This window comes from Jaculus jaculus, chromosome 14 (genome assembly GCF_020740685.1).
Source record: "Jaculus jaculus isolate mJacJac1 chromosome 14, mJacJac1.mat.Y.cur, whole genome shotgun sequence".
NCBI lineage: Eukaryota > Metazoa > Chordata > Mammalia > Rodentia > Dipodidae > Jaculus > Jaculus jaculus.
Window position 1 is genome coordinate 65337591 of NC_059115.1, and position 27638 is coordinate 65365228.

At 46.8% G+C, this 27638-nt stretch overlaps 1 protein-coding gene across 1 annotated transcript; it reads left to right on the forward strand.

The window, feature by feature from the left end:
* Window positions 1-201: 201 nt before the first annotated feature.
* On the forward strand, window positions 202-25073 carry Tmem40 (transmembrane protein 40). Its single transcript, XM_045134334.1, has 12 exons — window positions 202-284; window positions 8387-8467; window positions 9053-9178; window positions 12672-12761; window positions 15402-15455; window positions 16625-16660; window positions 17335-17373; window positions 17741-17788; window positions 21460-21531; window positions 21623-21697; window positions 23111-23173; window positions 24471-25073. The coding sequence occupies exons 1-12, from the start codon at window positions 266-268 to the stop codon at window positions 24500-24502; spliced, it is 735 nt and encodes a 244-aa protein (XP_044990269.1). The 5' UTR covers window positions 202-265; the 3' UTR covers window positions 24503-25073.
* Window positions 25074-27638: the final 2565 nt, after the last annotated feature.

The following is a 27638-nucleotide window of genomic DNA, read 5'->3' on the forward strand; positions in this document are numbered from 1 at the left end:
TGACGCTGGGGGCTGCTGCCATCTGCCCCCCCCCCCACCTTGGGGTGCTGTGGGAAGAGGCAAGTCAGACAGGAAAGCCTGGGCGATGATAGCACTGTGCGGGAAGGAATGCCACCGCACCGCCCCTGGGGGGTGGGGGGAGGCAATGGGGCCCTGGGGCAACGTCACTGCCGCCCCGCCCTCTGCTGTCACCCGGGCTGTGGCTTCTCCTTCCCGTGCCCAGGCAAATCCACGCAGTCTGCACACAGCTCGCCTTGCTGTTCACATGAGCCGGGAGACCCCAGGTAAGAGAACGTGGGGCCAGGTGAACCGGACAGGGCAGGGGGCGGGGGGGGGGGGTTGATGTGGAGGGTTGCTTTCAGGGGGATCAGGACAATGGTCCTCCTCCTGCTTGGCACTGTGTACTTCCTCGATGGCCCTTGGTTGGCACCCCAGTCCTGGACCTTCCTCTCTGGCTAGGTGACCTCATGACTTGGTGAAAAATTGGGGAGGATGACAAGAATTTACCTCCCGTGGTTGTTTTTAGGCTTCTACCAGTCTGAGCCTGACTGGGGTCCATAACCAGCTCTAGCAGTGGCTTGGCCATGGGGCTTTCAGAAAACCCTTTCACCTTACTGAGCCTCAGTTTCCCCATTTGCAAGATGACTAAATCTCAAGAGACTGTCTTTCTCCTTGCTGATAATGGGTCCCAACAGCTTAGGAGGGTGAAGGGGTTTCTCCCTAGAGGTCCCCAGATTCTGCCCTGTCCAGATCAGGGTGAAGGCACTGCTGTCTACTTCCTAGAGGAGGAAGTCACCCTGAGCCCTAGTCAGGCTCAAGGACCCAGGTGGAGGAAATGGTAAATGCCCAAAGACGCCCTTGGGCAGATCCTTCTGTCAGGTGGAGGTTCACTCCAAGGGGGGTATGTGGCTCCAGGAGAGAGGCTACTCACCAAATACATCCCAAGGAACCCTCCTGGGACACCCCTGCCCTCTCCATTGTCCATCCTCACCCTGTTAACCTCTGCTCAGAGCTTCCTGGACTCCAACCTCCAGCCAGCCTTGAAGGAAGCTAAGAAGAGTTATGGTCAGCAGTGCTTATAATTTTCTTGTTGTTTAGAAACTGCCTCCCCCACCATCCAGACTTCAGAGTCCTTACTAGATAGAGGTCAGGAGTGTGCGTTAAAGGAGCAACTCTGTGTAATGTCCTGTTTTAGGGTCTGAACGAAACAGATCTGTCCATAATAAGATTCTCCCATGCTCTGAAAGTCCTAGAACGGAGGCTGGCAAGGGCCTCCTTTACTCTCATTGATTCAGGCTCTGAAGCTCTCAAAAAGAGCTGCCTTCTCAGCAACTTCTTTCTAGGACTGGCTGCGCCCGGCGGGGGGGAGGGGGTGTCGGGGGGGGGGTGCTCTGGCAGTGCCCTGCCTCCACTGCCTTAGCTCATCTTCACAGCAACCCCCGCATTGGTTCTTTTCTCTCTCTCCAAGGAGACAAAACAACAAAAAAGGTGCCTTTATTAAGTCAGGCATGGCTCTGCACATCTGTAATCCTAGCACTGTGGAGGTGGAGGCAGGAGGAGCAGGATTTCAGATCATTATGAGCTACATAACAGGATCAAGGCTAGCCTGAGCCACATGACATTGTCTCACTGCCCTGCTCCTCCCCACCCCTTGAAAAAAAAAAAAGCTTTATTGAGAGACAAAGTTTACATGTCATAAACATTCAGTTTTTTAAAAATTGTTATTATTATTTATTTATTTTTGGTTTTTCGAGGTAGGGTCTCACTCTAGCTCCAGGCAGACCTGAAATTTACTATGGAGTCTCAGGGTAGCCTGGAACTCATGGTGATCCTCCTACCTCTGCCTCCCTAGTGCTGGGATTAAAGGCGTGCGCCACCACACCTGGCTCACATTCAGTCTTTTAAAAAAATATTTATTTGTTCACTTTTGAGGAAAGAGAGAGAGAGAGGCAGATAGAGAGAGAACAGGCGTGTCAGGGTCTCTAGCCACTGCAAACGAACTCCAGACACACATGCCACCTTGTGCATCTGGCTTACCTGGGCACTGGGGGAAACGAACCTGGGTCCTGGGTCCTTAGGCTTCTCAGGCAAGTGCCTTAACCACTAAGCCATCTCTCCAGCCCTGGGCTTTTATCCTTTCATTCCCAAAGTTCTCTGGTGGATAGATATTAACCTCTCATTGTACAGGTGAGGAAACTGAGGCTGAGCAGAGCCTAGCAGCAGAGGCAGGGATAAGAACCCAGCAATGACTACTCCTAAGCCAGGTCCCTCTCCAGGGCCTCATGGGAAGCAGCAGAGGACCAAGCCTTCTGGGAAGGGATAGGGCCAACTAGGCTTTGTCTAGCCCTTGGCACTTTCTGACCTTGGAACTTGGGGTCCCAGGAACATGACGGGCTCAGGGATGAAACAGTTGCAGGACCTCATCTGTGCCAAGCACTGGGGTTACTGATCCAGTAGGTGGAGAAATGGCCCTCTCTCCAGCCCAACGTTCAGTGTTCAATGGGTGCAATTCAGTGGTTTTTATTGTATTCACTGAGCTACACAATTGGTGACTCTAGTTTACAATACTTACTGGTCTGGCTGGATAAAGTCCTGGCCCTCCAGCTAGCTCTCCGCACTCCCCCCCCCAAAAAAACACAATGACCTTGTCTTTATGGATGGGGCTGTTCTAGGCATTTCCTATGTGTGGAACCTTACAGTATGCTGTCCCTTCCTCCACTCAGTGAAATGTCAAGGCTCATTCATCCTGTAGTGTGGATCCATGCTTCCTTCCCAGTTATACGGCTGATGATACAATGAATTTTCTTATTTTTATCTCTCTCTCTTTCTCTCTCTCTCTCTGTGTGTGTGTGTGTGTGTGTGTGTGTGTGTGTGTGTGTGTGTGTGCCCGGGCTGCTACAAACAAAATGCCAGACACTTGGGCCACTTTTTGTATCTGTCTTTACATGGGTGGTTGGGAAATTGAACTCTGACTGGCAGGCTTTGCAAAGCAAGTGCCTTTAACTGCTGAACCATCTTCCCAGCCCCTATCGCACTGTATGCTCACGTCACATTTTGTATATTCATTCACCAGGTAATGTGCATTTTTCTTCTTGCCACGTTTTGGTGTTTTTTTTTTTTTGGTGTGTGTGTGTGTGTGTTTTTGAGGTAGGGTCTCTTACTCTACCCCAGGCTGACCTGGAATTCACTATGTTGTCTCAGGCTGGCCTCAAACTCACAGCCACCCTCCTTCCTCTGCCTCCCAAGTGCTGGGATTAAAGGTGTGTACCCCCACACCCAGATACTTTTCTGATTTATATATATATATATATAAATATATATATATATTAATATATATATAATATATATATATTAATATATATATATATATATATATATATATATGAGTGGGGAGAGAAAGAGGCAAATAAAGAGAGAGAGGGAGAGAGAATGAGTGTAACATGGCCTCTAGCCACTGCAGATGAACTCCAGACACATGTGCCACCTTGTGCATCTGGCTTATGTGGGTTCTGAAGAGTCAAACTTAGGCTTCTTCAGCAAGTGTCTTAACTGTTAAGCCATGTCTCCAGTCCTCTTTGCCCTCTTTGGGCTGGTGGTCATTTTATTGAATGGTCAGGATGCCCACTTGTCCAAGGTGAGGATTCAGAGACTGGAAGAAGGCATGTATGTGACTTGAGTGTGGTTTTGTGCTCAGTGAGGGGTCCAGGTGGGCCTGAGGCCAGGTCTGTCCTATGATTAGCAGGGCCTTGCACTTGATGTTTCCCTGCTGGGTTTTCTTGGTATATGTGTGTGTAAGGGAGAAACAGAAGGAGAGAGGTACCTGGGTGTGGTGGTGCACACCTTTAATCCCAGCACTCAGGAGGCAGAGGTAGGAGGATCGCCATGAGTTCGAGGCCACCCTGAGACTACATAGTGAATTCCAGGTCAGCCTGGGCTAGAGTGAGACCCTACCTCAAAAAAAAAAAAAAAAAAAAAAAAAGGAGAGAGGTCTGGGGTGATGTCTGCTTGGAGTAAGAGCACTTGTCCCACAATCCCGAGGGCCCAAGAAGGCCTAATTTGCTTTGAGCTGGATTCCACATCACCCACATAAACAGCTGGGCATAGACACCCAAACCCGTGATCCCAGTCTCATGGGAGGCTGAGACTAGAGAAACAGTAGCTCCAGGTATGGTAAGACGCTGTCTCAAAGAAACAAGCAGATAAGTGAAAAGGAGAGACATTCGCATTCTTCTCTGGCCTCCACATGTGTGCACGATGTATGTGCAGCTGCACACAAACATGTATGCCACCCCACACATACCACGTACACACAGATTTATGAATTACAAGCGGTCCCTATTTTGTATAATCATTTCATTTTTTTTTTTTTTTTTTGAGGCAAGCCCAAAGACATACACTGTATGGAGCGGACATCTGGTTCAGAAAGCCCTGTGGATGTAGAGGCCCAAGCATCACTGTGGTTCAACAGGGCTGGGCTTGAAGAAAAGTGCCAGAAAGTCAGATGTGCCATTTCCTTGTAGGCTTAGCCTGCCGGAGGCCTCTAGCCAGGGGGTATCCAACTCCATCTATCACCTGGAGACTTTGGACAAATCACTTCATCTAAGCCTTAGTTTCCTCCTGTGTAAAATAGGATTTGCACTGGGCAAACCAGACGCACCAAGTGACGCAGGCACACAAGGTTGCACATGTTCACAAGGCCTGGAGTTCGATTCCAGTGGCTGGAGGCCCTACCGGGCCAATTCTCTCCCTCCTTCTCTCTCTATTTCTCCCTTGCTCTTACTGTTGCTCTTGCTCTCTTGCATAAAAGAAAGACCAGTCTGTCAGGCTGGCCTGAAAAAAGAAAGAAAGAAAGAAAGAAAGAAAGAAAGAAAGAAAGAAAGAAAGAAAGAAAGAAAGAAAGAAAGAAAGGAAGGAAGAAAGAAAGAAGGAAAGAGGATAGGAAGGAAGGAGGGAAGGAAAGAAGGAAGAGAAAGAAGGGCTATATTAGGCACTACAGCTGTGATGTTTCCACCTCTCCCTCCTCAGAAACGCTAGGTATGGGGATGTAGTGGTACATCTGTAATCCTAGCCACTTGGAGGCTGAGGCAAGAAGATAGCTTAAGCACAGGAGTGAAATGTAAGCCTAGACAATATAGAAAGACTGGAGGAAAAAAAAAAAAAAGCAGGCCTGCAAAAGTTCCCTCCTTAGTTGAGGATCCTTACTCCAGGTGCTCTGAGTGGTTAATTCTACGCCAAGTCAGTATTTCCTTACATGCTGGGGACTGTTGGTGGCACTTTCCTGTTGCTAATGACCAGGCCTAGGAGGAACTGCTGGCGTCATCCTTCAGTCTCCCCACCCGGACTGAGCAATGGCCTTGCTCAACTACTTACAAGATGTGTGTGTGCCTGGCAAGCGTTTTTGCATCTCTGTGCCTGGGGATCCTTACCTATGAAATAGATGAGACCATAGTGAGCCCCCACTGGGCTGTAGCAATTGTTAGGACATTGCCTGGCACATAGTAAATCCTTAGAATTCTTTGTTAGTCATCATCTTTGCTCTGTGTCAGCCCTGTTCGGGATACAGGTGACATAGACATGAATCAGCGTGAGTCCCTGCCGGTGACTAGGTTCATCACTGGCCCAACCCCAGGCATGCCAGGTCCTGTACCAAGCCCAGGCTGAGAGCTGTAAATGTTCAGCCTCGAGGAAGACTGTGATTTGCGTGAGAGGTGACTGAGGTTCAGGACAGCAGTGTGCAGGGGCAGTGAGAGGGTACCCTCTGGGCCTCCCCAAGTCCTCTTTCTCCCTAGCTGCTGCTGACACTGTTAGCTTTGATAGCATGGCTCTGGCCTCTGTGCCTTCCCACATACTGTTCCCTATGGCCTTTTTTTGTTGTTATTTGTTTGTTTTTTCAAGATAGGGTTTCATTCTAGCCCAGGCTGACCTGGCATTCACTATAGAGTCTCAGGGTGGCCTTAAGCTCATGACAAGCCTCCTACCTGTGACTCCCAAGTGCTGGGATTAAAGGTGTGCATCACCATGCCCGGCTCCCTATGGGCTTTTCAAACTTACCTCACTCTGCTCTTTCTGGAACTTTTCTTGTCTTATCCTGGTCTGACTCAGGCCCTGGGCTCCCACAGCTTTTGGTCTACCTGAAAATTTTTTGAAAACACACCTGCAATTTGTTTAACACAGTGGCAGCATATAGTAGGTATTCAATGTATGAATGTACGAGAGGGGAGGTATCTTAGAATTGTATTTTGCTACAAAAATCCTGACTATAGCTGGGCATGGTGGTGCACGCCTTTAATCCCAGCACCCGGATGGATCGTTGTGAGCTCGAGGCCACCCTGAGACTCCATAGTGAATTCCAGGTCAGTCTGGGCTACAGTGAGACCCTACCTCGAAAAACAAAACAACAAAAAATCCTGACTATAGAGGGTTAAATTAAAATGGGGGTTATTTTTATCAAATAACAAGAAAACAGAAAGGTTTGAGCAATGACTTAAAAGCTTGTCAATACTCTGTCTGCATTTGCTTTCATATTTTTTTTCCCCTAATGGCACAAAGATGGCCACTATAGTTTTTGTCATCAAATTCATGTTCAAAGAAGGACAGAGGAGAAACCAAACTCTTCCAGAACCCTGGCTGGCTGCCACTCGCTTTTCATTGGTCACAAGGCCACCTCCTGCTTTTAAAGAGACAGGAAAAACAGTATCTAACCTGGAAGTGGAAGAACAAAATTAAGCGGTGCGGGGGGGGGGGAGTTGTTTGTTTGCTTTTTGAGGTAGGGTCTCACTGTAGCCAAGATTGACCTGGAAATTCACTGCATACTCTCTGGCTGGCCTTGAACTCACTGTGATCCTCCTACCTCAGTTTCCTGAGTGCTGGGATTAAAGGCATGTAAGACCATGCCAGGCTAATTTGTTTTTTGAACCTTATTTCTCTGAACTTTCCAACAAGGCTGTTTTGAAGTAAATCCCAGACATTATATAATTTTATCACTTATAGTTCAGGATTTGTCTTTAATTGTAAATATATATACATTTATTCATTCATTCATTGACTCTTTTTTTTTTTGTAAGCGAGGTAGGGTCTCACTCTAGCCCAGGCTGACCTGGAATTTACTATGTATGCTCAGAGTGGCCTCGAACTCAAGGCGATTCATTAAAAAATTTTTTTTGTTTATTTTTATTTATTTATTTATTTGAGAGCAACAGGCAGAGTAAGAAAGAGGCAGAGAGAGAGAAAGAGAGAGAGAGAGAGAGAGAGAGAGAGAGAGAGAGAGAATGGGTACGCCAGGGCTTCTAACCACTGCAAACAAACTCCAGATGCATGTGCCACCTTGTGCATCTGGCTTACGTGGGTCCTGGGGAATTGAGCTTTGAACTGGGGTCCTTAGGCTTCACAGGCAAGCACTAAACTGCTAAGCCATCTCTCCAGCCCGCGATTCATTTTTCGAGACAAAGTCTTGTATCTTAGCCTGGCTTCAAACATGTTATGTGACTGAGCATGACCTAAACTTCCTGATCCTATGGCCTCTATCTCCCAAATGATGGAAATACGGCTGTGTTCCACCACATCTAATTCTGGTGATTTTTTTTTTTTCAAGGTAGGGTCTTGCTCTAGCCCATGCTGACCTGGAAGTCACTCTGTAGTCTCAGGGTAGCCTCGAACTCACAGTGATCCTCTTACTTCTGCCTCCCAAGTGCTGGAATTAAAGGCATGAACCATAATGCCCAGCCCCTATTTCTTTATTAAAAATATTTATTTATGGGCTGGAGAAATGGCTTAGCGGTTAAGGCACTTGCCTGCAATGCCTAAGGACTCCTGTTTGACTTTCCAGGTCCCACCTAAGTCAGATCCACAGTGACATAAGTGTGCATTGTCACACATTCACTCAAGGAGGCACACACACCTGGATGGGGTTCGATTGCAGTGGCCCTGGTACACCCGTTGTCTCCCCCCCCCACCTTCCCTCTCTCATAAAAAAAAAAAGGCCACTCTTTTGGGCTTGCCTCAAAACATTTTTTAAATATATTTCTTTATTTATGTTTGTATTTGAAAGAGAAGAGAGAGAGAGAGAGAGAGAGAGAGAGAGAGAGAGAATGGGCACACCAGGGCATCCTGCCACTGCAAATGAATTCCAGATGCATGTATCACTTTGTGCATCTGGCCTTATGTATATATCAGGGAATCAAACCCAGGCTGTCAGACTTTGCAAGCAACAGCCTTTAACTACTAAGCCATCTCTCCAGCCACCCTATTTCTTTATATATAAATTGTTTTTCTTATAACTTCAAATATTGGGTTATGTTCTTTCCTTTTTTTTTTTTTGCCAAACTCTTTTTATATTAAAGATATTAACTGAAGTGAAGTTAATAATGCACACTTGTTATTCCTGCAGGGAAAGCCATGGAGATTTCAGGATCCTCCTCTCAGCCTCAAGACAGCAGCAAAGTCCTCAGAGAAGCAGAAGATCTAGAGTGTATGTTTGCCTTCTCAAAGGCTTCAGCTCATGGGGCACAATGGCTCACCTCACAGCTGTGCCAGGGCAGGCGTGATTTTGCGCCCATGCACACACATAGAGATGTGTTTGGTCCAGTCTGTTTCCTAGCACACTCTAGTGAGCTAACCCTCATTTGTATCCCGGGTCTCCAGAGACTTAACCTGGAGGTAGGGAGAGTCCACATTAGTAGGGAAGGGTCTCATGTGGCCCCTGCATGGAGGATGGGAAAGTTTTAGGGTTTGATCACATCCCACCTTCCCTGTAATATACAGATAATCCTTACCTAGAACTTTCTTTGAGTCTGGTGGTCCTTGAAAGGCAGGTCAAGTGGGCTTAAAAGCTCCCTTTCCAGGGCCCATGTTCTGGGAAATTTCTGCCTTGTGCCATCCTAGAAGCCCAGAATGTCTGAGAACCTTGACCTCGGGCACCTTCCATTGATCTTGGATATTCAGGGAAGCGGTCTTCCCTCCTGTCTCCCTGAGTTCTCCATGGGGAAGCTGTTGTGGGCACCTGGGGTGAAAGGGGCAAGAAACACTCATCACCTTGCCTGTGTGTGCCTCTCAGATGGAAAGACAGAATTCCACAAGCAAGATGGGCAACCTCGAGAGCAGTATAAGAGAGACAAGTCTTCCTCCTCCTCTTCATCCTCCTCCTCTTCCTCTTCGTCATCTTCCTCTTCCTCTTCCTCAGGTATAGCAAACATTTTTAGGGCTGGGGTGTGGCTCAGTGGTAGAATGCTTGCTTAACACATGCAAAGCCCTGGTTGCATCACCAGAAATACACATGCATTTTATTATTTTTATTTTTTGGTTTTTTGAGGTAAGGTCTCACTCTATCTAGCCAAGGCTGACACCTTTAATCCCAGCACTCTCACGGTGATCCTCCTACCTCTGCCTCCCGAGTGCTGGGATTAAAGGCGTGCACCACCATGCCTGGCACAATGCATTTTTTAAAATACATGTTAAAAATGTTAGCACCCAGTATATAATAGAAGCTCTAAAAGTAAATGCTACTGTTAGGATCTCCCCATTTCCAGATTTATCATGCTTGTGAACAGCTTTGTGCAACAGGTTTTATCTTTTGAGTTATTTGTATAAATCATACAAATATTGATAAATATCAGTTCCTTACAAGTGCTCTAGTACCTTAAAACAATGCTATCTCCTATAGGGTCTTGTTTTGTTTTATTGTGTTTTACGACAGCCTCAGGCCGGGCATGGTGGCACAGTCTTTAATGGCTGAGAATCACTGTGGGTTTGAGGCTAGCCTGAAACTAAATGGTGAATGTACAGGTCAGCTTGGGCTAAAGGGAGACCCTACCTCATAAAAGAAAAAGAAAAAGAAAAACCAAAACGTACACACAGTTTCATACAGTCCAGAAGCTCGCTACATAGCCAACAATGCTCTTGAGCTGCTGATCCTCCTGCCTCTACCTCCTTAGTGCTGGAATTACAGGTGTGAGCCCCATGTCAGTTTTATAAAGAGCTGGGGATGGAACCCAAGGTTTCATGGATGCTAGGTGAGCTCTCTACCAACCACGCTGTATCCCCAGTCCCTCCAGTAGGATCTGAATTCTGAATTACCAAATTATCCACTAAGAAGTAACACAATATATTTTCTTTTCTTTTCTTTTTTTTTTTCTAAATTGAAAACTCAGTGCTGTGTTATCGCAGCAGCAACAGCATAGCCAGCATTCACTGCGTGCTCACTGTGGGCCAGGCTGTGTTCCAAGCACTTGACATATAATAACTAAGCTGTCACAGGAGCCCGCTGAAGAAGGTACTATTATTAGTTCCATTTTACATGTGACCAAACTGAAGCCAAGTGACCTGATGTAAGATGGCTCAGTAATCAGTTTGAGAGCCCTTTGAAGTCTTTCTGAGACTGGACAATATAAAAGGATGAGCCACAAATTTGTGGTAGCTTTTTTCATTTTCCATATTTATTTCTATCTTTTTTTTTTTTTAAAGGCATTATTTATTTATTTGAGAGAGAGAATGGTCATGTCAGGGCCTCCTGCTACTGCAAATGAACTCCAGATGTGTGTGCCTCCTTGTGCATCTGGCTTACGTGGGTCCTGGGGACTCAAACCGTGGTCCTTTGGCTTTGCAGGCAAATGCCTTAACAGCTAAGCCATCTTCTCCAGCCCCATATTTATTTCTATATAGTTTGCAATTTTTTTTTAATTTTATTTATTTATTTGAGAGCGACAGACACAGAGAGAAAGACAGAGGGAGAGAGAGAGAGAGAATGGGCGCGCCAGGGCCTCCAGCCTCTGCAAACGAACTCCAGATGCGTGTGCCCCCTTGTGCATCTGGCTAACATGGGGCCTGGGGAACCAAGCCTCGAACCGGGGTCCTTAGGCTTCACAGGCAAGTGGGTAACCGCTAAGCCATCTCTCCAGCCCCCAAGTTTGCAATTTTTCAAATCCACTGCCTTTGTTGCAATGAAAGTCTTTTTTTTGGCATTCATATATACTTTTTTGTTTGTTTGTTTGTTTTTTGGTTTTTTGAGGTAGGGTCTCACTGTAGCCCAGGCTGACCTGGAATTCACTATGGAGTTTCAGGGTGGCCTTGAACTCACAGCAATCCTCCTACCTCTGCCTCCCGAGTGCTGGGATTAAAGGTGTGCGCCACCACACCTGGCTTATACTTTTTTTTTTTTTTGAGGTAGGGTTTCACTCTAGCTCAGACTGACCTGGAATTCACTATGGAGTCTCAGCATGGCCTCGAACTCAAGGCAATCCCCCTACCTCTGCCTCCCAAATGCTGGGATTAAAGGTGTGTGCCGCCACGCCCAGCATTCATGTATATTTTTGAAACAGAGAGAAGGAAACAGTTTGGCATGGCGGTCCACTCAAGAGGCAGAGGCAGGGGGATCACTGCAAGTTTGAGGCCAACCTGTTTCTACATAGGTCCAGGCCAGCCAGAACTACATAGTGAGACCCTGAAAAAAATAAAGTCACTAAAAATATTCTTCCCTGAGATAAACACACTACTGTTACTTTATTCATTTGAGAGAGAGAGAGAGAGAGTGGCATACAGCTTTTATCCCAGCACTCGGGAGGCAGAGGTAGGAGGATCACCATGAGTGGGAGGCCACCCTGAGACCACATAGTCAATTCTAGGTCAGCCTGGGCTAGAGTGAAAACTACCTCAAAAAGCAAAACAAAACAAAAAAGTTACAAAGAATTTGCATTGCATTAACTGCTGTAACGAATCTAGAGGTGACTTAAATAACAGAAGAGGATTTGTACAGGTTCTATACAAATACCACATCATTTTACAAAGGGAACTTGAGTATCCATGACGGTTGGTCAGTGAGACAAGCATCCCATAGTCCTCATGTTCACTGAATCAGGCAAGGAATGGACAGTTGGTATCACAGAAACCCCAGTGGGCAGGGCAAGGCCAGCCTGAGTCCAAGAAATAAGAAAAGGTTTTCTTTTCCCTTTTTATTTTTAGTTTTTTCAAGGTAGGGTCTTGCTCTAGTCCAGGCTGACCTGGAATTCACTATGTAGTCTTAGGGTGGCCTCGAACTCATGGTGATCCTCCTACCTCTGCCTCTTACTTGCTGGGGTTAAAAGCGTGCGTCACCACGCCCAGCTAGGAAAAGGTTTTCTAGAGAACATGTGATATCAGCTTAGGTTTACAATAAGGAAAGGCATTCCAGGTAGTTATGAGACATAGGAGACACCCAGAGACTACATGATGTCATCGGGATATAGAAGATGACAAAGACCTGAGCTTGGTGGGATGGAAACCATCTTCCTAAGATGATAGTTTACAGAGCCTCGTTTTTGCTTCTTCTTGAAAACCTTGTGAAGTGAATGAGGCAACAGCAGAAATGAGACGTAGACACGAGACCCACAGAAATGATACAGATTACATGAGAAAGAAGGTTAGGGGCAAGTCTTGTAGCCTCTTGACCCCCTCCCAAGCAGAGCTCCTGCCTCCACCAGAAGGAAGTGCTGGGGCTGGAGGGATGGCTTTGCGGTTAAGGCGTTTGCCTGTAAAGCCTAAGGACCCAGCTCCGATCTCTCAGTACCCACATAAGCCAGATGCACAAGGTGGCGCATGCTTCTGGAGTGAAAAGAAAAGAATAAAAGGAAGTGCTGACAAGACCACCAGAGTGAGCATGGTTTCATCAAGGTTCTTCTACAGCTTGTGTTTGTTCCCTGCAGAGAGCAGTGATGAGGACCAACACCCCAGACCTCCTAGGAAACGCCCACGGAGCCTGGGGGCTGCGCGCCCCCACGGGGACAGCTCTCCCGGTAGGCAGTGAAGGCCTTACCCACCTGCCATCTTCCCTTTGCTCTCTCGGCTCACTGTTGAGCTTCTCGGTGGGGCCTGAGCCTGGCTGTGTGAAGACGTCCTCACAGCATGTTTGTAATGGGATAAGCATTGGGAACAGCCTAACACCCTACTCAGCCAAACAAAAGCGAAGCTGCTCTGTGCCCTGGCCATCACTCTGCTCTTCATCTCTCTGAAGTGAAAAGATGCCCAGTCGTAATTGGTCTCATATATATTTGTAAAAATTCTCACTCACACAGATAGTCATGAATAAGACAAAAGGGGGAAAAAATATAAAGATGTTAGTGGTTATTTCTGGATGGTAAAATTGTGAGTCATTCTTTCCCCCCACGAATGGGGTTTGAGTCTAGAGCTCATGCATGCTAAGCAACTGAGCTACATCTCAAAACTTCTTTATTTATTTATTTATTTATTTAGTTTTTGAGGCAAGCCTAACAGAATGCCTTTTTCTTTAAATTAAAAAAAAAAAAATTTTTATGCGAGAGTGAGAGAGAGAAAGAGAGAGAATTGGTGCACCAGGGTTTCCAGCCATTGCAATGACACTACAGATGACTGTGCCCCGTTGCACAAATGTGCACTTGCGTCACTGTGCCTCTGTCCTATGTGGGACCTAGAGAGTCAAACATGAGTCCTTAAGCTTTGCAGGCAAGCGCCTTAACTGCTGAGCCATCTCTCTAGCCTTTTTTTTTTTTTTTTTTTTTTTTTTGAGGCGGTCTCACTATGTAGCCTAAGCCAGCCTCAAGGTTGCTTCAGCCTCCCAATTATTGAGATTACAGGCATACGCCTCCATAGCTGGCATATTTTCTTTTTTGTTCTAGTATTTTTATTTATTTTAAAGGGAAAGAATGGGCATTCTAGGGCCTCTGGCCACTGCAGAGGAACTCCAGACAATGTACCACGATGTGCATCTGGCTTATCTGGCTTACGTGGGTACTTGGGAACCAAACCTGTGTCCTTAGACTTTTCAAGCTAGCACCTTAACTGCTAAGCCATTTCTCCAGCCCTTTTTTTTTTTTTTTTTTTTTTTGAGGTAAGGTCTTACTCTAGCCCAGGCTGGCCTTGAACTCATGAGGAGCCTCCTACCCCAGGTTCCCAAGTGCTGGGACTAATGGTGTGCATCACCATGCTTAGCTTTGTTATTTTTTTCTCTCTCTCTTTAAATATTTTATTTATTTATTTATTTGAGAGTGAGAGAGAAATGGGCACACAGGGCCTCCAGATGAATGTGCCACCTTGGGCATCTGGCTTACATGGGCACTGGGGAATAGAACCAGGGTCCTTAGGTTTTGCAGGCAAGTGCCTTAACCACTGAGCCATTTCTTCAGGCTTTTAAAAAATTTTTAGAAAAATTCCTTTATTTTTATTTACTTAAAAAATATTTTATTTTATTTATTTGACAGAGAAAGAGGGGGAAAGAATAAGAATGAGAATGGGTGTGCCAGGGCCTCCAGCCACTGCAAACAAACTCCAGATGCGTGTGCTCCCTTGTGCAGCTGGCTAACGTGGGTCCTGAGGAATTGAAACTGGGTCTTTTGGCTTTGCACGCAAACGCCTTAATTGCTAAGCCATCTCTCCAGCCCTCTTTTGTTTTTATTTAGTTTTATTTTTTTGAGGTAGGGTCTCATTCTAGTCCAGACAGATCTGGAATTCAATATGTAGTCCAGGGTGGCCTTGAACTCACAACAGTCCTCCTACCTCTGCCTCCTGAGTGCTGTGATTAAAGGCGTGCGCCACCACACCCAGCAGCTGTTTTCTCTTTTTATGTACTATCCTATAAATGCTCCCTGCAAAGCTGGAACCGAGCCCTGGGTTCTATTTCTAGATGTACAAAGTGAGGCTGGGATGTAGCTCAGTGTAGCATATATGCTTAGCATGAAGAAGTCCTGGGTTCAATCAACATCAAAAGGAAGGAGGGGAGGGAGGGAGGGAAGGGAAAGAAAGAGAATCAAGAATGCAAGATTCATGACAGATCTGGTAGAGTAGTTACCACTTACAATGTGGTTAGGGAGAATAACTTAATTTTTTTTCTTTTCTTTCCTTTCTTTCTTTCTTTCTTTCTTTCTTTCTTTCTTTCTTTCTTTCTTCCTTTCTTTCTTTCTGTCTGTCTTTCTTTCTTTCTTTCTCTCTTTTTTTCTTTCTTTTTTTTTCCTTGTGCTGAGGATTGAACCTAGTACTTCATACATGCCAGGCAAGCACTCTGCCACTAAGCTATTCTCTGAGTCCCAACTAAACTTTTTGAGCCCCAAATGCCTTATCTGCATAGCGAGTAGAGATTCCTAATACCTTCTCCATATTCGTTCCATGGGGACCAAGTGAAATGAAGTATTTGATTTGAATTAGCACACTGTCGGCCCATGATAAGAGCTCAGTTATTGGCTCTGAGCGAGGCCCAGGTCATGCTGGGCCTGCAGTCCCTTCTTAGTCAGTGGAACATGACCACATCTGGAGGGGCCAGGGCGAAGCACGCATAGACGTGACTTGCCTCCGGAAGGGCTCCCTAGGCCAAGGACTATGTGATACTTTTTGAGGGTTTCAGACCCATGGGTTGCCATGGGACACTGTCTGCAAGAAAGCTGACCACGGCGTTTGTCTCCACCCAGATGCTCACAACCAGGGACCAGATGTGCTGTTGGACGAGCTTCAGCAGTATGCAGGTAACGGCTTTTCTAGTGGCTTTGGAGAAGAGAATCAGGAACTGCATGGGATTTGAGTTGGTGGTTGGTGGGATTCCCCAGGAGCCTGCTGCCCTTCCCTGTGGGAGGAGGGTGACAGGCTAGGAGAAAGGTCATCAAGAAACTAGAATAGGAGCTGGATGTGGTGGTGGCCCACAACCTTTAATCCCAGCACTCTGGAAGCATAGGTAGGAGGATCACTGTGAGTTCAAGGCCACCCTGAGAATACAGAGTGAATTCCAGGTCAGCCTGGGCTAAAGTGAGACCCTAACTCAAAAAAAAAAAAAAAAAGAGAGAAAGAAACTAGAATAGGTCTGGAGGGATGGCTTAGCGGTTGAGGCGTTTGTCTGCAAAGCCAAAGGACTCAGGTTCTGTTCCCCAGGACCAACGTAAACCAGATGCACAAGGTAGCTCAAGCATCTGGAGTTTGTTTGCAGCAGCTGGAGTGGTACATACATTCTCTCTCTCTCCCTCTTTCTCTCTGCCAAATATATAAATAAAAGTAAAATATATTTTAAAAAAAAACTTTCTAAAGCCAGGCATGTGCCACCATGCCCGGCTTGGGGTTTTTATTTTATTTATTTGAGAGAGAGAGAGGCAGATAGAGAGAATGGGTGTGCCAGGGTCTTCAGCCACTGTAAACAAACCCCAGATGCATGGGCAACCTTGTGCATCTGGCTTACATGGGTCCTGCTGAGGAATCAAAGCTGGGTCCTTTGACTTCTCAGGCAAACACCTTAACCGCTAAGTCATCTCTCCAGCCCCCTGGATGGGTTTTTAATTGTTGTTGTTGGTTTGGTGGCTATAGCTCAGTGGTAGAGTTAAGTTAGAGGCTCTTGAGTGCCCATTCTCACTCTCTCTTTCTCTATCTACCTCTCTCTCTCAAATATAAAAATAAGAATAAAAAAATTTTTTTAAATTGAACTTCATGGGGTAATGGAAGAACTGTAAGATTGAGCAGGTACTCAGAGAGCAGTTTGGGGGATGGGTGGGTAGTTGGTCTATAGATAGAGCAGGAACCCTCCAGCCTGCTCCTGATCCACCCAGCCCACACCAGATCATGCATCTCTGAGCAGGACCTACTTCACACCAAAGAGCTTCTCCCCAGGAGAATGTTGCAATACAGGCTCACAGGTTCTCCTTCTGTGTAGGTGCTTCCAGGGAAGTGGTACCTGTTGGAGAGTCGGGTAAGTTCCCAACAGGAGATGGAGTCATGGATGCTGAGGTTGAGTGAGATCTGGGCATCGTCTTTCTGCTGCAAGACTTTCAAGGCATGGCTGTGAGAGATAGGAATTCCAAGGCCACCTGGGGACCAAACTGGGTATTATACTCAGGCACAAAGATTGGAATGGGGGAGTCCAGGCTAGAGGCCAACAGATTTTTGTTTGTTTGTTTGTTTTTCGAGGCAGGGTCTCACTGTAGCCCAGGCTGACCTGGAATTCACTATTTAGTCTCAGGGTGGTTCTCACGGTGATTCTCCAACCTCTGCCTCCTGAGTGCTGGGATTAAAGGTGTGCACCACCATACCTGGCTTGCAAACAGATTTTATTTTGTTTGTTTGTTTGTTTGTTTTTATTTCCCAAGGTAGGGTCTCTCTCTAGCCCCAGCTGACCTGGAATTCACTATGTAGTCTCAGGGTGGCCTCGAACTCATGGATCCTCCTACCTTTGCCTCCAGAGTGCTGGGATTAAAGGCATGTGCTACCCTGCCCGACTTTTGAGGCAAATAGATTTAAACCAGCTAGATGGACAGAAAGATCCAATGGTGGCTAGAGAGTTCAATTCGGGTGTTTTTCAGGCCTTCCCCGGAATGGAAGATCCGTGGCGGGCCTGGGAGCTAACGTCCTGTTTCTCTTTTCTAGGACTCCGACTAAGAGGTTCTGGCTCTGGCTCAGCAAGTGGTAAATATGCAAGCTCAGAGGACAGCAGAAGGCTGCCTGGATGCCAAGGGGGCTAGAGGGCACTACAGAAGGTCTTCGAGGCTTGGTCAGTCCTAACAGGGATGCCAAGACCAGCCAGTGGCATGTGACCCGGGAAAGGAAACATCATAGCGAAGGAAGTGGAGGGAAGAACAGAGTCAGGCTGTGGAGGGAGGGAGGAAGGCAAGAGTCAGCAGGGGCCTCAGGACAGCCATCCCATCTTCAGGGACCTGCTTGGCTGTGTCTGCTGTGAGTGCCTTCTGACTCACGGACAAGCGTCCAGAGATAACTTTCAGTGGGTGGACGGGGGAGATCCCAGTTAAACACTCATCCCTCTCTTGTTCCTAAGGAGAAGTGGAGGCTGCTCAGTTAAGAAGGCTGAACATAAAGAAGGATGGTAAGGAAGCCGCGTTGAGTGCTGTGCCCTCCTGGCTGGTGCAGATGTCGATGGGTGCCAGGCAGCTGATGGCCTAGAACAGCAATAATCCTTGCTGCCCCTGTTGTGTCCCCTTTTTGCAAACTCCTTAGCTGTGGTCACCTCAGAAGAAGGACAGACCCTGATGCCCATCTTTTCAAAAGTAGAAACAAGGGCTGGAGAGATGGCTTAGTGGTTAGGTGATTGCCTGTGAAGCCTAAGGACCCCAGTTCAAGGCTTGGTTCCCCAGTACCTACATAAGCCAGATGCACCAGGAGGCACATGCATCTGGAGTTCATTTGGAGTGGCTGGAGGCCCTGGTGCACCCATTCTCTCACTCTCTCTGTGTCTGCCTCGTTCTCTCTCTCTCTCTCAAATACACATACACACACATACACATACACATACATACACATTTTTAAAAGTAGAAACAAGGCTGGAAAGATGGCTTAGTGGTTAATCCACTTGCCTGCAAAAACTAAGGACCCAAGTTCAACTCCCCAGGACCCCTGTAACCCAGATACACAAGGTCACGCTTGCGCATGCATCTGGAGTTCAATTGCACTGGCTAGAGGCCCTCACATGCTAATTCTCTCCCTCTCCCTCCCTCCCTCCTTCTCTCTCTCTCTCTCTTGCTGTCTTTCTCTCTCTCTCTCACACACACACACAAACAAAAGTAGAAGCAGAGGCTCAAGGACGGCTCTAAAGCTAGTGAAGGGACTGGACCTGGGCTCCTTCTGCTATACATGAAGTCACAGGGTGATAAAGGCCACTCAGGCCTGTGACCAGATGTGGTCAGGCAATGAGAGTCATCAGGTATTCATAAGTCCACACTCAAGAGAAGGGAGGATGAGAACCACAGGAACTTGCTCTGCTCCGAGGCCTGGATTCCATGGAGACTTCCACAGTGAAGGTGAGAATAGGAGGGGACAACAAGGTTTTAGATGAGACGAACAGCAGTCATTCTAGAAATATCTTGGGTTGCTGCAAAAGCCCGCCCCTTTCAGGGAGTGGGAGACCTGAGCCTGGGCCCTTTGCTTTGTGTGTGATTTAAGGCATGGCATGTGACTTCCACAAGCAATGAAGTAGGGCTCTTTGGACTAAACCCCAAGTCTCAAAGCGCACACCATGTTCAAATTGCTCCCAGGCATGATGTTTCCTAAGGGAGAAGTTGGCTGCCTGCTGCTGCTCTCTGCAGGGAGTCTCTGAGCCTGTGAGGTGCGCTGGCCTTGCTCTTCACCCTTGGGGACAGAGCCTTCCACAAGCAGCATGGCTTGCTTGCTTTGTCTTACATGGATTTTTATTTTCTGTAGGTTTATTTATTTATTTTAATAATTTATTTATTTATTTATTTATTTGAGAGTGACAGACACAGAGAGAAAGACAGAGAGAGAGAGAGAGAATGGGCGCGCCAGGGCTTCCAGCCTCTGCAAACGAACTCCAGACGCGTGCGCCCCCTTGTGCATCTGGCTAACGTGGGACCTGGGGAACCGAGCCTCAAACTGGGGTCCTTAGGCTTCACAGGCAAGCGCTTAACTGCTAAACCATCTCTCCAGCCCCATTTACTTATTTATTTATTTATTTGGTTTTTCGAGGTAGGATCTTGCCCTACCTAGCCCAGGCTGTCCTAGAATTCACTACATATTCTCAGGGCGGCCTTAAACTCATGGCAATTCTCGTACCTCTGCCTCCCAAGTTCTGGGATTAAAGGTGTGCGTTGCCAGGCCTGGCTGATGTAGTTATTTTGTTTGTTTGTTTGTTTGTTTGTTTTTTGGGGGTGGTCTTACTACACATCCCAGGCTGGCCTCAAAACTTGAGATCCTCCTGCCTCAGCCTCCTGAGTGCTGGGATGATAGATGTGTGCCACCATGTCCAGTTTCTTTAAAAATTTTCACATTCTCCTTTTCCTGTAAGAGAGCAGGGAAAGTGTGTTATCTTTCCTGGTCATCAATGTCTGGCCAAGTATAGGGACCTTTTTTATACACTACCTGGAGCTCTGGCCTCCACACCTCTGTTATGTTTGTAACTTTAAACTTGCTGCTTTTGTATTTTGCACAACTGTTTTTAGCACTCATTCAACTATTAAAGTACTGAGCACAGGGCTGCAGGCAGGCTAACACATCCTGCCTTTCTCAGAGACTGGGAACAGGGGAGGGCAGGGGAAGGGAAATGATGAACAGAAGTAAAATACAAGCTGCATGGCCCATGCATTCCAAAAATAATGAAATGAGATAAGCACGGGAAAGGGGTCCCCTGGGGTGCTATTTTACATTGACTAGCAAGCAGTCAGTGTCAATTTCATTAAAAAAATAAAAAAACACAGAAGGGCTGGAGGGATGGCTTAGTGGTTAAGGCATTTGCTTGCAAAGCCAAAGGACCCAGGTTCAATTCCCCACATGCATCTGGAGTTCGTTTGCAGTGGCTGGAGTCTCTGGCATGCCCATTCTCTCTCCCTCTTTCTCAGTCAAGTAAATCAATCAATAAATAAAAATTAAAACAGGAGAAGCCAGGTGTGGTGGTGTACACCTTTAATCCCAGCACTCAGGAAGCAGAAATAGGAGGATCACCATGAGTTTGAGGCCACCCTGAGACTATATAGTGAATTCTAGGACAGCCTGAGTTAGAGTGAGACCCTACCTTCAAAAACCAAAATAATAATAATAAAAAAAAATAAGCCAGGTATGGTGGCCCACATCTTTTACCCCAGCACTCAGGAGGCAGAAATAGGAGGATCCCCATGAGTTTGAGGCCACCATGCACTTAAGGCCACCCTGAGACTACCAAGTGAATTCCAGTTCAGCCTGGGCTAGAGCAAAACCCTACCTCGAAAAACCAATAAATAAATAAATATAAATAAATAAATAAATAAATAAAACAGGCTGGGCATGGTGTCGCATGCCTTTAATCCCAGCAGAGGTAGGAGGATCGCCATGAGTTTGAAGCCAGCCTGAGACTACATAGTGAATTCCAGGTCAGCCTGAGCTAGAGTGAGACCCTACCTTGAAAAACCAAAAATAAATAAATAAAAACAGGAGAAGACAGGAATGGTGGCTCAACATCTGTAGTCCCAGCACTCTGGAGGCTGAGGCAGGAGGATCATAAATTGAAGGTCAGCCTGGGCTACATAGAAACCTTGTCCCCCTCAAAATATTAAAAAATAAATAAACAAAACAGGAGAAGGGTTGTGATGTAGCTCAGTGGCAGAGCACTTGCCCAGAATACTTGATATCCTGAGTTGCAAAAATAAAGAGGACAAAAAGGAAAAAAGGGAAGGGAAGGAGAGCAGAAGAAAGACAAGACTCTTAAGTCTGGAGAGATGGCTTTGCAGTTAAAGCGCTTGCCTGCGGAGCCTAAGGACCCATATTCGACTCTCCAGATCCCATATAAACCAGACTCCAAAACGTGAGACAAGTGCAATATGACACATGCCCACTAGGTGGCACAAGTGTCTGGAGTTCAGTTGTAGTGATTGAGGCCCTGGTGTGTGCCAATTCTCTGTATCTGTCTCTCTCTCTCTCTCAAAAAACAAAGGCCACCCTGAGACTACATAGTGAATCCCAGGTCAGCCTGGGCTAGAGTGAGACCCTACTTCAAAAATCAGAACAACAGCAACAACAAAAAGACAAGCCTAACTCCCCACCTCTTCTTTGCAGATGAATTCTTTCACTTCGTCCTCCTCTGCTTTGCCATTGGTGCCTTGCTTGTGTGTTATCACTACTCTGCGGGTGAGGACCCCTGAGGACCTGAGAGGGGGCTGAATGGGAGGGCGGGGCATCCCTGCCTGCGGGCTGATCCTCTGCCCTTCACTGCCCACAGACTGGTTCATGTCCCTTGGTGTTGGCCTGCTCACTTTCGCCTCCCTGGAGACTGTTGGCATCTACTTTGGGCTGGGTAAGCTGCCCCAGTGAAAAATCCCACAGGCTTCTGGAATGGGTGACAGCTGAACTGGCCATCATACTTGCCAAGAGTCACAACCTAAGCTGGGTGACGTGGTGGCGCAGACCTTTAATCCCAGCGCTCGGGAGGCAGAGGTAGGAGTATCGCTGTGAGTTCAAGGCCACCCTGAGACTCCATAGTGAATTCCAGGTCAGCCTGGGCTAGAGTGAGACCCTACCTTGAAACTCCCCCCTCCAAAAGAAAAAGTCACAACCTAAACTTTAATTTTTTTTTTATTTATTGGTTTGGTTTTTTTTTTTGGTTTTTCGAGGTAGGGTCTCACTCTGGTCCAGGCTGACCTGGAATTAACTCTGTAGTCTCAGGGTGGCCTTGAACTCATGGCGATCCTCCTACCTCTGCCTCCCGAGTGCTAGGATTAAAGGCGTGTGCCACCACGCCCGGCTGTTTTTTTATTTGAGAAGGACAGATAGATAGAGAGAGATAATGGGCTTCTAGCCAGTGCAAATGAACTCCAGATGCATGAGCTCCCTTGTGCATCTGGCTTACATGGGTTTTGGAGAATCAAAACTGGTCCTTAGGCTTCGCAGGCAAATGCCTTAACTGATAAGCCATCTCTCCAGCCCCCACAACCTAAACTTAATATATATATGTTTGTGTGTGTGTGTGTGTGTGTGTGTACATGCACAAGCATGCCAGGGTATTTTGTTGTTGCAAGTTAATGCACATCTAGCCCATGGCTGGGGAATTGAACTCTGTCCTGGCAGGCTTTGCAATCAAACACCTTCAACCATTGAACTTTTTTTTTTTTTTTTTTTTTAGTCAAGGTCTCACTCTAGCCTAGGCCAACCTGGAATTCACTATGTAGTCTCAGGCTGGTTTCAAATTCACAGCAATCCTCCTCCCTCTGCCTTCCAAAGTGTTGGGATTAAAGGCGTGCACCACCACACTCAACCCGACTCTTTCTTTAACTTTGAATCTCAGTTTTCTTCCCAGCCCCTAAAGTTTTTTTTTTTCCCTAAACTTTTTTTTTTTTTTTAAGAATTTCCTCATGTTCATGTTTTCTCCGTGACCAGGTTTAAGGTCAATGTGAGTTCATTGGCAGAACCTCATGGAAAAAAATGGGCAGCTTCATAAAAATGCAACAAAAACAGTTTAGAGTGGCAAACAAATGGAACTAATCAGAACTGAAAAGTACTGAGTTCACCCGGTTTTCCTGTCCCTGTTATTGCTGTCCGTAACTTGTTTTTCACCATCATAAGCCTGGTGCTGTTATTGAAGTTAGCCTGAAATTGTGAGGGTTTTGTTAACCTGCATTGGAGCGCTCGTCCTGAATGGCAGGGGGTGGGCCTGACCTGGGCCCCTTGAGGGGGCGCAAAGCTGACTGGCCATTCCTTTGTTTCTGAGCAGTATACCGGATCCACAGCGCGCTGCATGCCTTCGTCCCCCTCTTTCAGAAGCTCAGGCTCTTAGGTAAGCTTGTTCTCTCCCCATCAGGTTCTTCTGTTTGAAAACAGGTTTAGCATCTGGGGAAGATCATAGAGGATTGGGGCTGGGGTTCAAGTCTTACTTCTGCTCTGTGAAACCCTAGATGGCCAGAAGCCAAATATTCTACTACAGAGCCACACTCCAAGTCCTTCCATAGCCTCTTTGAATGTCAGTTTTCTTTCCTTCCTTCCTCCCTTCCTCCCTCCCTCCCTTCCTTCCTTTCTTTCTTTATTCTTTCTTTCTCCTTCCTTCTTTCTTCTTTCTCTTTTTTCCTTCGTTTATTTTTATTTATTTATTTGAGAATGACAGGAAGAGAAAGAAGCAAAGTGAGAGAGAGAGAGAGAATGGGTGCACCAGGGCCTCCAGCCAGTGCAAACAAACCCCAGATGCGTGTGCCACCTGGAGAATCGAGCCTTGAACTGGGGTCCATAGGCTTCACAGGCAAGCACTTAACTGCTAAGCCATCTCTCCAGCCCCCTGTCTTTCTTTTTAAAGGCAGGGTTTTGCTCTAGCCCAGGCTGACCTGGAACTCACTATGTTGTCTCAGGTGGGGCCTCGAACTCATGGCGATCATCCTACCTCTGCCTACCAAGTGCTGTGATTAAAGGCATGTGCCACCACACCCAGCTGAATCTCAGTTTTATTAAATAGAAAATCAGTAGAATTACAACTGTGCAGGGCGGTATAGAATCAAGTGAGGCATGGATGCAGAATGCATCAAATGTAAAGCTCTGAAGAAAGCAAGGAACACCACACTTGTCAAACACTACCTCCTCCCTGGTTGTATTTAGTAACCTTGTCTGATGGGGAAATGAAGATTTGGAGAGGTGGAGTGGTTTTCCCAGGGTCATGTAGCTGAAATGGCCAGACTGGGCTAAAGTAGATCCCGTGGTGTGTGTGTGTGTGTGTGTGTGTGTGTGTGTGTGTGTGTGTGTATGTGTGTGTGTAGGGGGTGTGGCAATGCTGAGATGGAGCTCAAAGATGCTCAGACAGTGCTGAGCCCCACTCCTGGACCAGATCATCTTTCTTGACCATCAGCTTTACACCCAGCACAAGCCTCAAAGCAGCAAAGCCAGGTCTGTGTGTCTGTGTGCTGGGGGGAATATCTATCTCTTTGAATGTTTAATTACTAAGTGTGAACAAGTCACTGTGGCTGTGGGCCATGGAGACCACCAGTGGCTTTGGGAATTACCACATGATGCCAGCTCTGCAGGGTGGATGGGGCAATGGGACCTGGATGCCCGTAGAATCCTGTGCCATCCTACTGGTTTTGCCTTCCAAGGTTCAGGAAGACCAGCTGAGACTACTGGCTGATGGCAGCTGAGCTGGGCCCCCATCTGACCACTGCCGCACCTCTGAGAGCAGGGTGCTGGGAACCACCCGGAGGACAAGCGAGAGCAATAAAAAGCCTTTTTCTTCCACGTGACCTGAACCTTGGCACCAGCAGAACATTACTCAGCAGCCTGACACACAGTCCAGCTGCCAGGAGGGAGGTTGGAAGGAGGGAGACCTGGGCCAGCAAGAAGGTGCTAGACACCATTGTTCTTGAGCATCAGGAGCACCTGGGTCTGTAGTCTGCCTGGGCTCCAGGCTCTCTCTCACAGCCTCAGGATAGGCCTGCAAAGCTCACAGGTCCAACAGAACCAACCTGGGATTGGCAGACAGCCTATTACCCTGAGGCAGGGAGCCACAAGTGTGGGTCCCCAGTGAACTTGTTGCAGGTAAGACACTGGGGACTGAAACCACAGCCCCATCACAAATGACAGCCCTGTTGCCCTGGACTCCTTCAAGATTCAAATAAACAGGGGCCTGGAGAGATGGCTTAGCGGTTAAGGCTCATACCTTTGAAGCCTAAGGACCCAGGTTCGATGCTCCAGGTCCCATGTAAGCCAGATGCATATGGTGGCACATGCATCTGGAATTCATTTGCAGTGGCTAGAGGCCCTGGCATGCCCATTCTCACTCACTCACTCTCTCTTTCTCTCCCTCTGTCCATCTCTAATAAATAAATAAATGAAAATAAAATCTTTAAAAAAAAAAGATTCAAATAAACATTCTGTTCCCCATACAAGTAAGTCAGCAAAATAGTCCTTTAGGTTGCTTGAGGATAAGAATCCATTTGTGTACCCGTCTACACAAAGTGAACACTTACCTTAATGTGTAAAGTATAAAAGAAGATGAGTGTATAGTTCCTTTTTAACTTTTGGTTTTTCGAGGTAGGGTCTCACTCTATCTCAGGCTGACCTGGAATTCACTATGTAGTCTTGGGGGGTGAGGCTCGAGCTCATGGCGATCCTCCTACCTCTGAATCAGTGCTGGGATTAAAGGTGTGCACCACCACACCTGGCTCGAGCGTACAGTTTCTCACATCAAATCCAGGACTTCAGTCCAGGTGGGGGATGGGAAGAAGTGCTTTGCCAACATGTTTTCTTTTTGAGGATCTCACTCTAGCCCAGGCTGACCTGGAATTCACTATGTAGTCTCAGGGTGGCCTTGAATTCGTGGCAATCCTCCTACCTCTGCCCACCCCACCCTTGTCCCTCAGTGCTGGGGTTAAAAGCGTGCACCACCATGCCCAGCTTTTGCCAACATTCATATAAGAAAGGCTTGGAGCTGTTGGTATTCTCAGCTCAACAAATGCCAAGAGTGAGGCCAGGACTCAAAACTAAATCTATTGCAATTTCCATTACCTTAATACAGATACACAATCTAGATTGAAGTACACAGTAGACATCCTACTTTACACTAGCCAGGGCATGTGCAATCCTACACCTCTATATCAAGGGCAATAATGAGAGAACACACAGAAGAGATCTGGCATGGTGGGACACACCTACAATCCCAACTCTTGGGAGGGAAAGGCAGTAGACTCACTGTAAGTTTGAGGTCAGCCCAGGCTATGTGGTAAGTTCCAGGTTGGCCATAGCAGCATAGCAAGATCCTGTCTCAAGAGCAACAAAACAGAAGAAAAAGTTACCAGTGTGGGGCTATAAACAATGATTGAGGGCTGGAGAGTTAGCTTACTGGCTAAGGCACTTGCCTGTGAAAGCCTAAAAACTCATGTTCCAACCTCCAGGCCCCACATAGCCACACATACAGTGACACAAGTGCACAATGTTCATGTGAATGTGTTCATTCACAGCAGCTGAAGGCCCTGGTGTGCCCATTCTCTCTCTCTCTCTTTCTTTCTCCCCCCACCCCTCTCTTTCTCTCAAAAATAAAAATTTTAAAAATATTGAGAAAAAAGAGTGATTGTGAGCTGGGGAGATGACTCAGTGGTGAAGAGCACTTGTCACTTAAGCATAAGGCTCTCTTGGTGCCAGAGACCACTGAGTTCAATTCAGCAGAACCCTCATTAAAAACTAAAGCCAGGGAGCTGGAGAGATAGCTTAGCAGTTAAGGTATTTGCCAGCAAAGCCAAAGGACCCAGGTTCAACTTCCCAGGACCCATGTAAGCCAGATGCGCAAGGTAGTGCATGTGTCTGGAGTTCATTTGCAGTGGCTGCCTCTCTCTCTCTCTCTCCCTCCCCCTCTCTCAAATAAATAAATAAATAAATAAAATAAAATAATAAAAATTTAAATTTAAAAAAATCCATGAAGGGAATTACCTTGGTTTATTGTCTATAATTATGGAAGTTGTCAATAAAAAGAAAGCCAGGAACTAATGCATGGTGGCACACACCTTTAATCCCAGCCCTTGGGAGGCAGAGGTAGGAGGATCACCATGAGTTCTGTGCCACCTTGAGACTACATAGTAAATTGAACCCCCCCCCACACACACACAAAAAAAGCCAGGGCTGGAGAGTTGGCTTAGTGGTTAAGGCACTTGCCTGCAAAGCCTAAGGACCAATGTTCGACTCCCCCAGACCCCACATAGGCCAGACACACAAAGTGATGCATGTGCAAAGTTGAACATGTGCACAAGGGGGCACAAGTGTCTGGAGTTCGATTGCAGTTGCTAGAGGCCCTGGTGCACCAATTCTTTCTTTCTCATTCTCCCTCTCTTGTGCATGCTCTCTCTCATTTAAAAAAAAAAAAAAAAAAAAGAGTGGGGCGTGGTGGCGCACGCCTTTAATCCCAGCACTCAGGAGGCAGAGGTAGGAGGATCACTGTGAGTTCGAGGCCAGCCTGAGACTCCACAGTGAATTCCAGATCAGCCTGAGCTAGAGTGAGACCCTACCTTGAAAAACCAAACCAAACCAAAACAAAAGGCCAGTCTGTTGGGCTTGTCTCAAGACAAGGAAAAACAAAACCAGGAGTACCCATGCACACCTGTAACCCCAGTCCATGGGGCAGGGAACTAGAGAGTAAGGACCTTAAAATTTCTGGGGCTAGACGAATGACAGCAGCTCTGGGTTGAGAGGGAGACCGAGTCTAAAGGAAAGAAATCGTGGGTGAGCAATAAGACAAGGACACCTGATGTTCTCCTCTGGCCTCTGCACAAATACAT

Excerpts from the sequence above, each read along its gene's own strand:
- Tmem40 (XM_045134334.1), top strand. Across the intron at positions 12,762-15,401 it reads CCACGGGGACAGCTCTCCCG|ATGCTCACAACCAGGGACCA; the intron begins GTAGGCAGTGAA and ends GTCTCCACCCAG. Across the intron at positions 17,789-21,459 it reads GCTGAACATAAAGAAGGATG|ATGAATTCTTTCACTTCGTC; the intron begins GTAAGGAAGCCG and ends TCTTCTTTGCAG.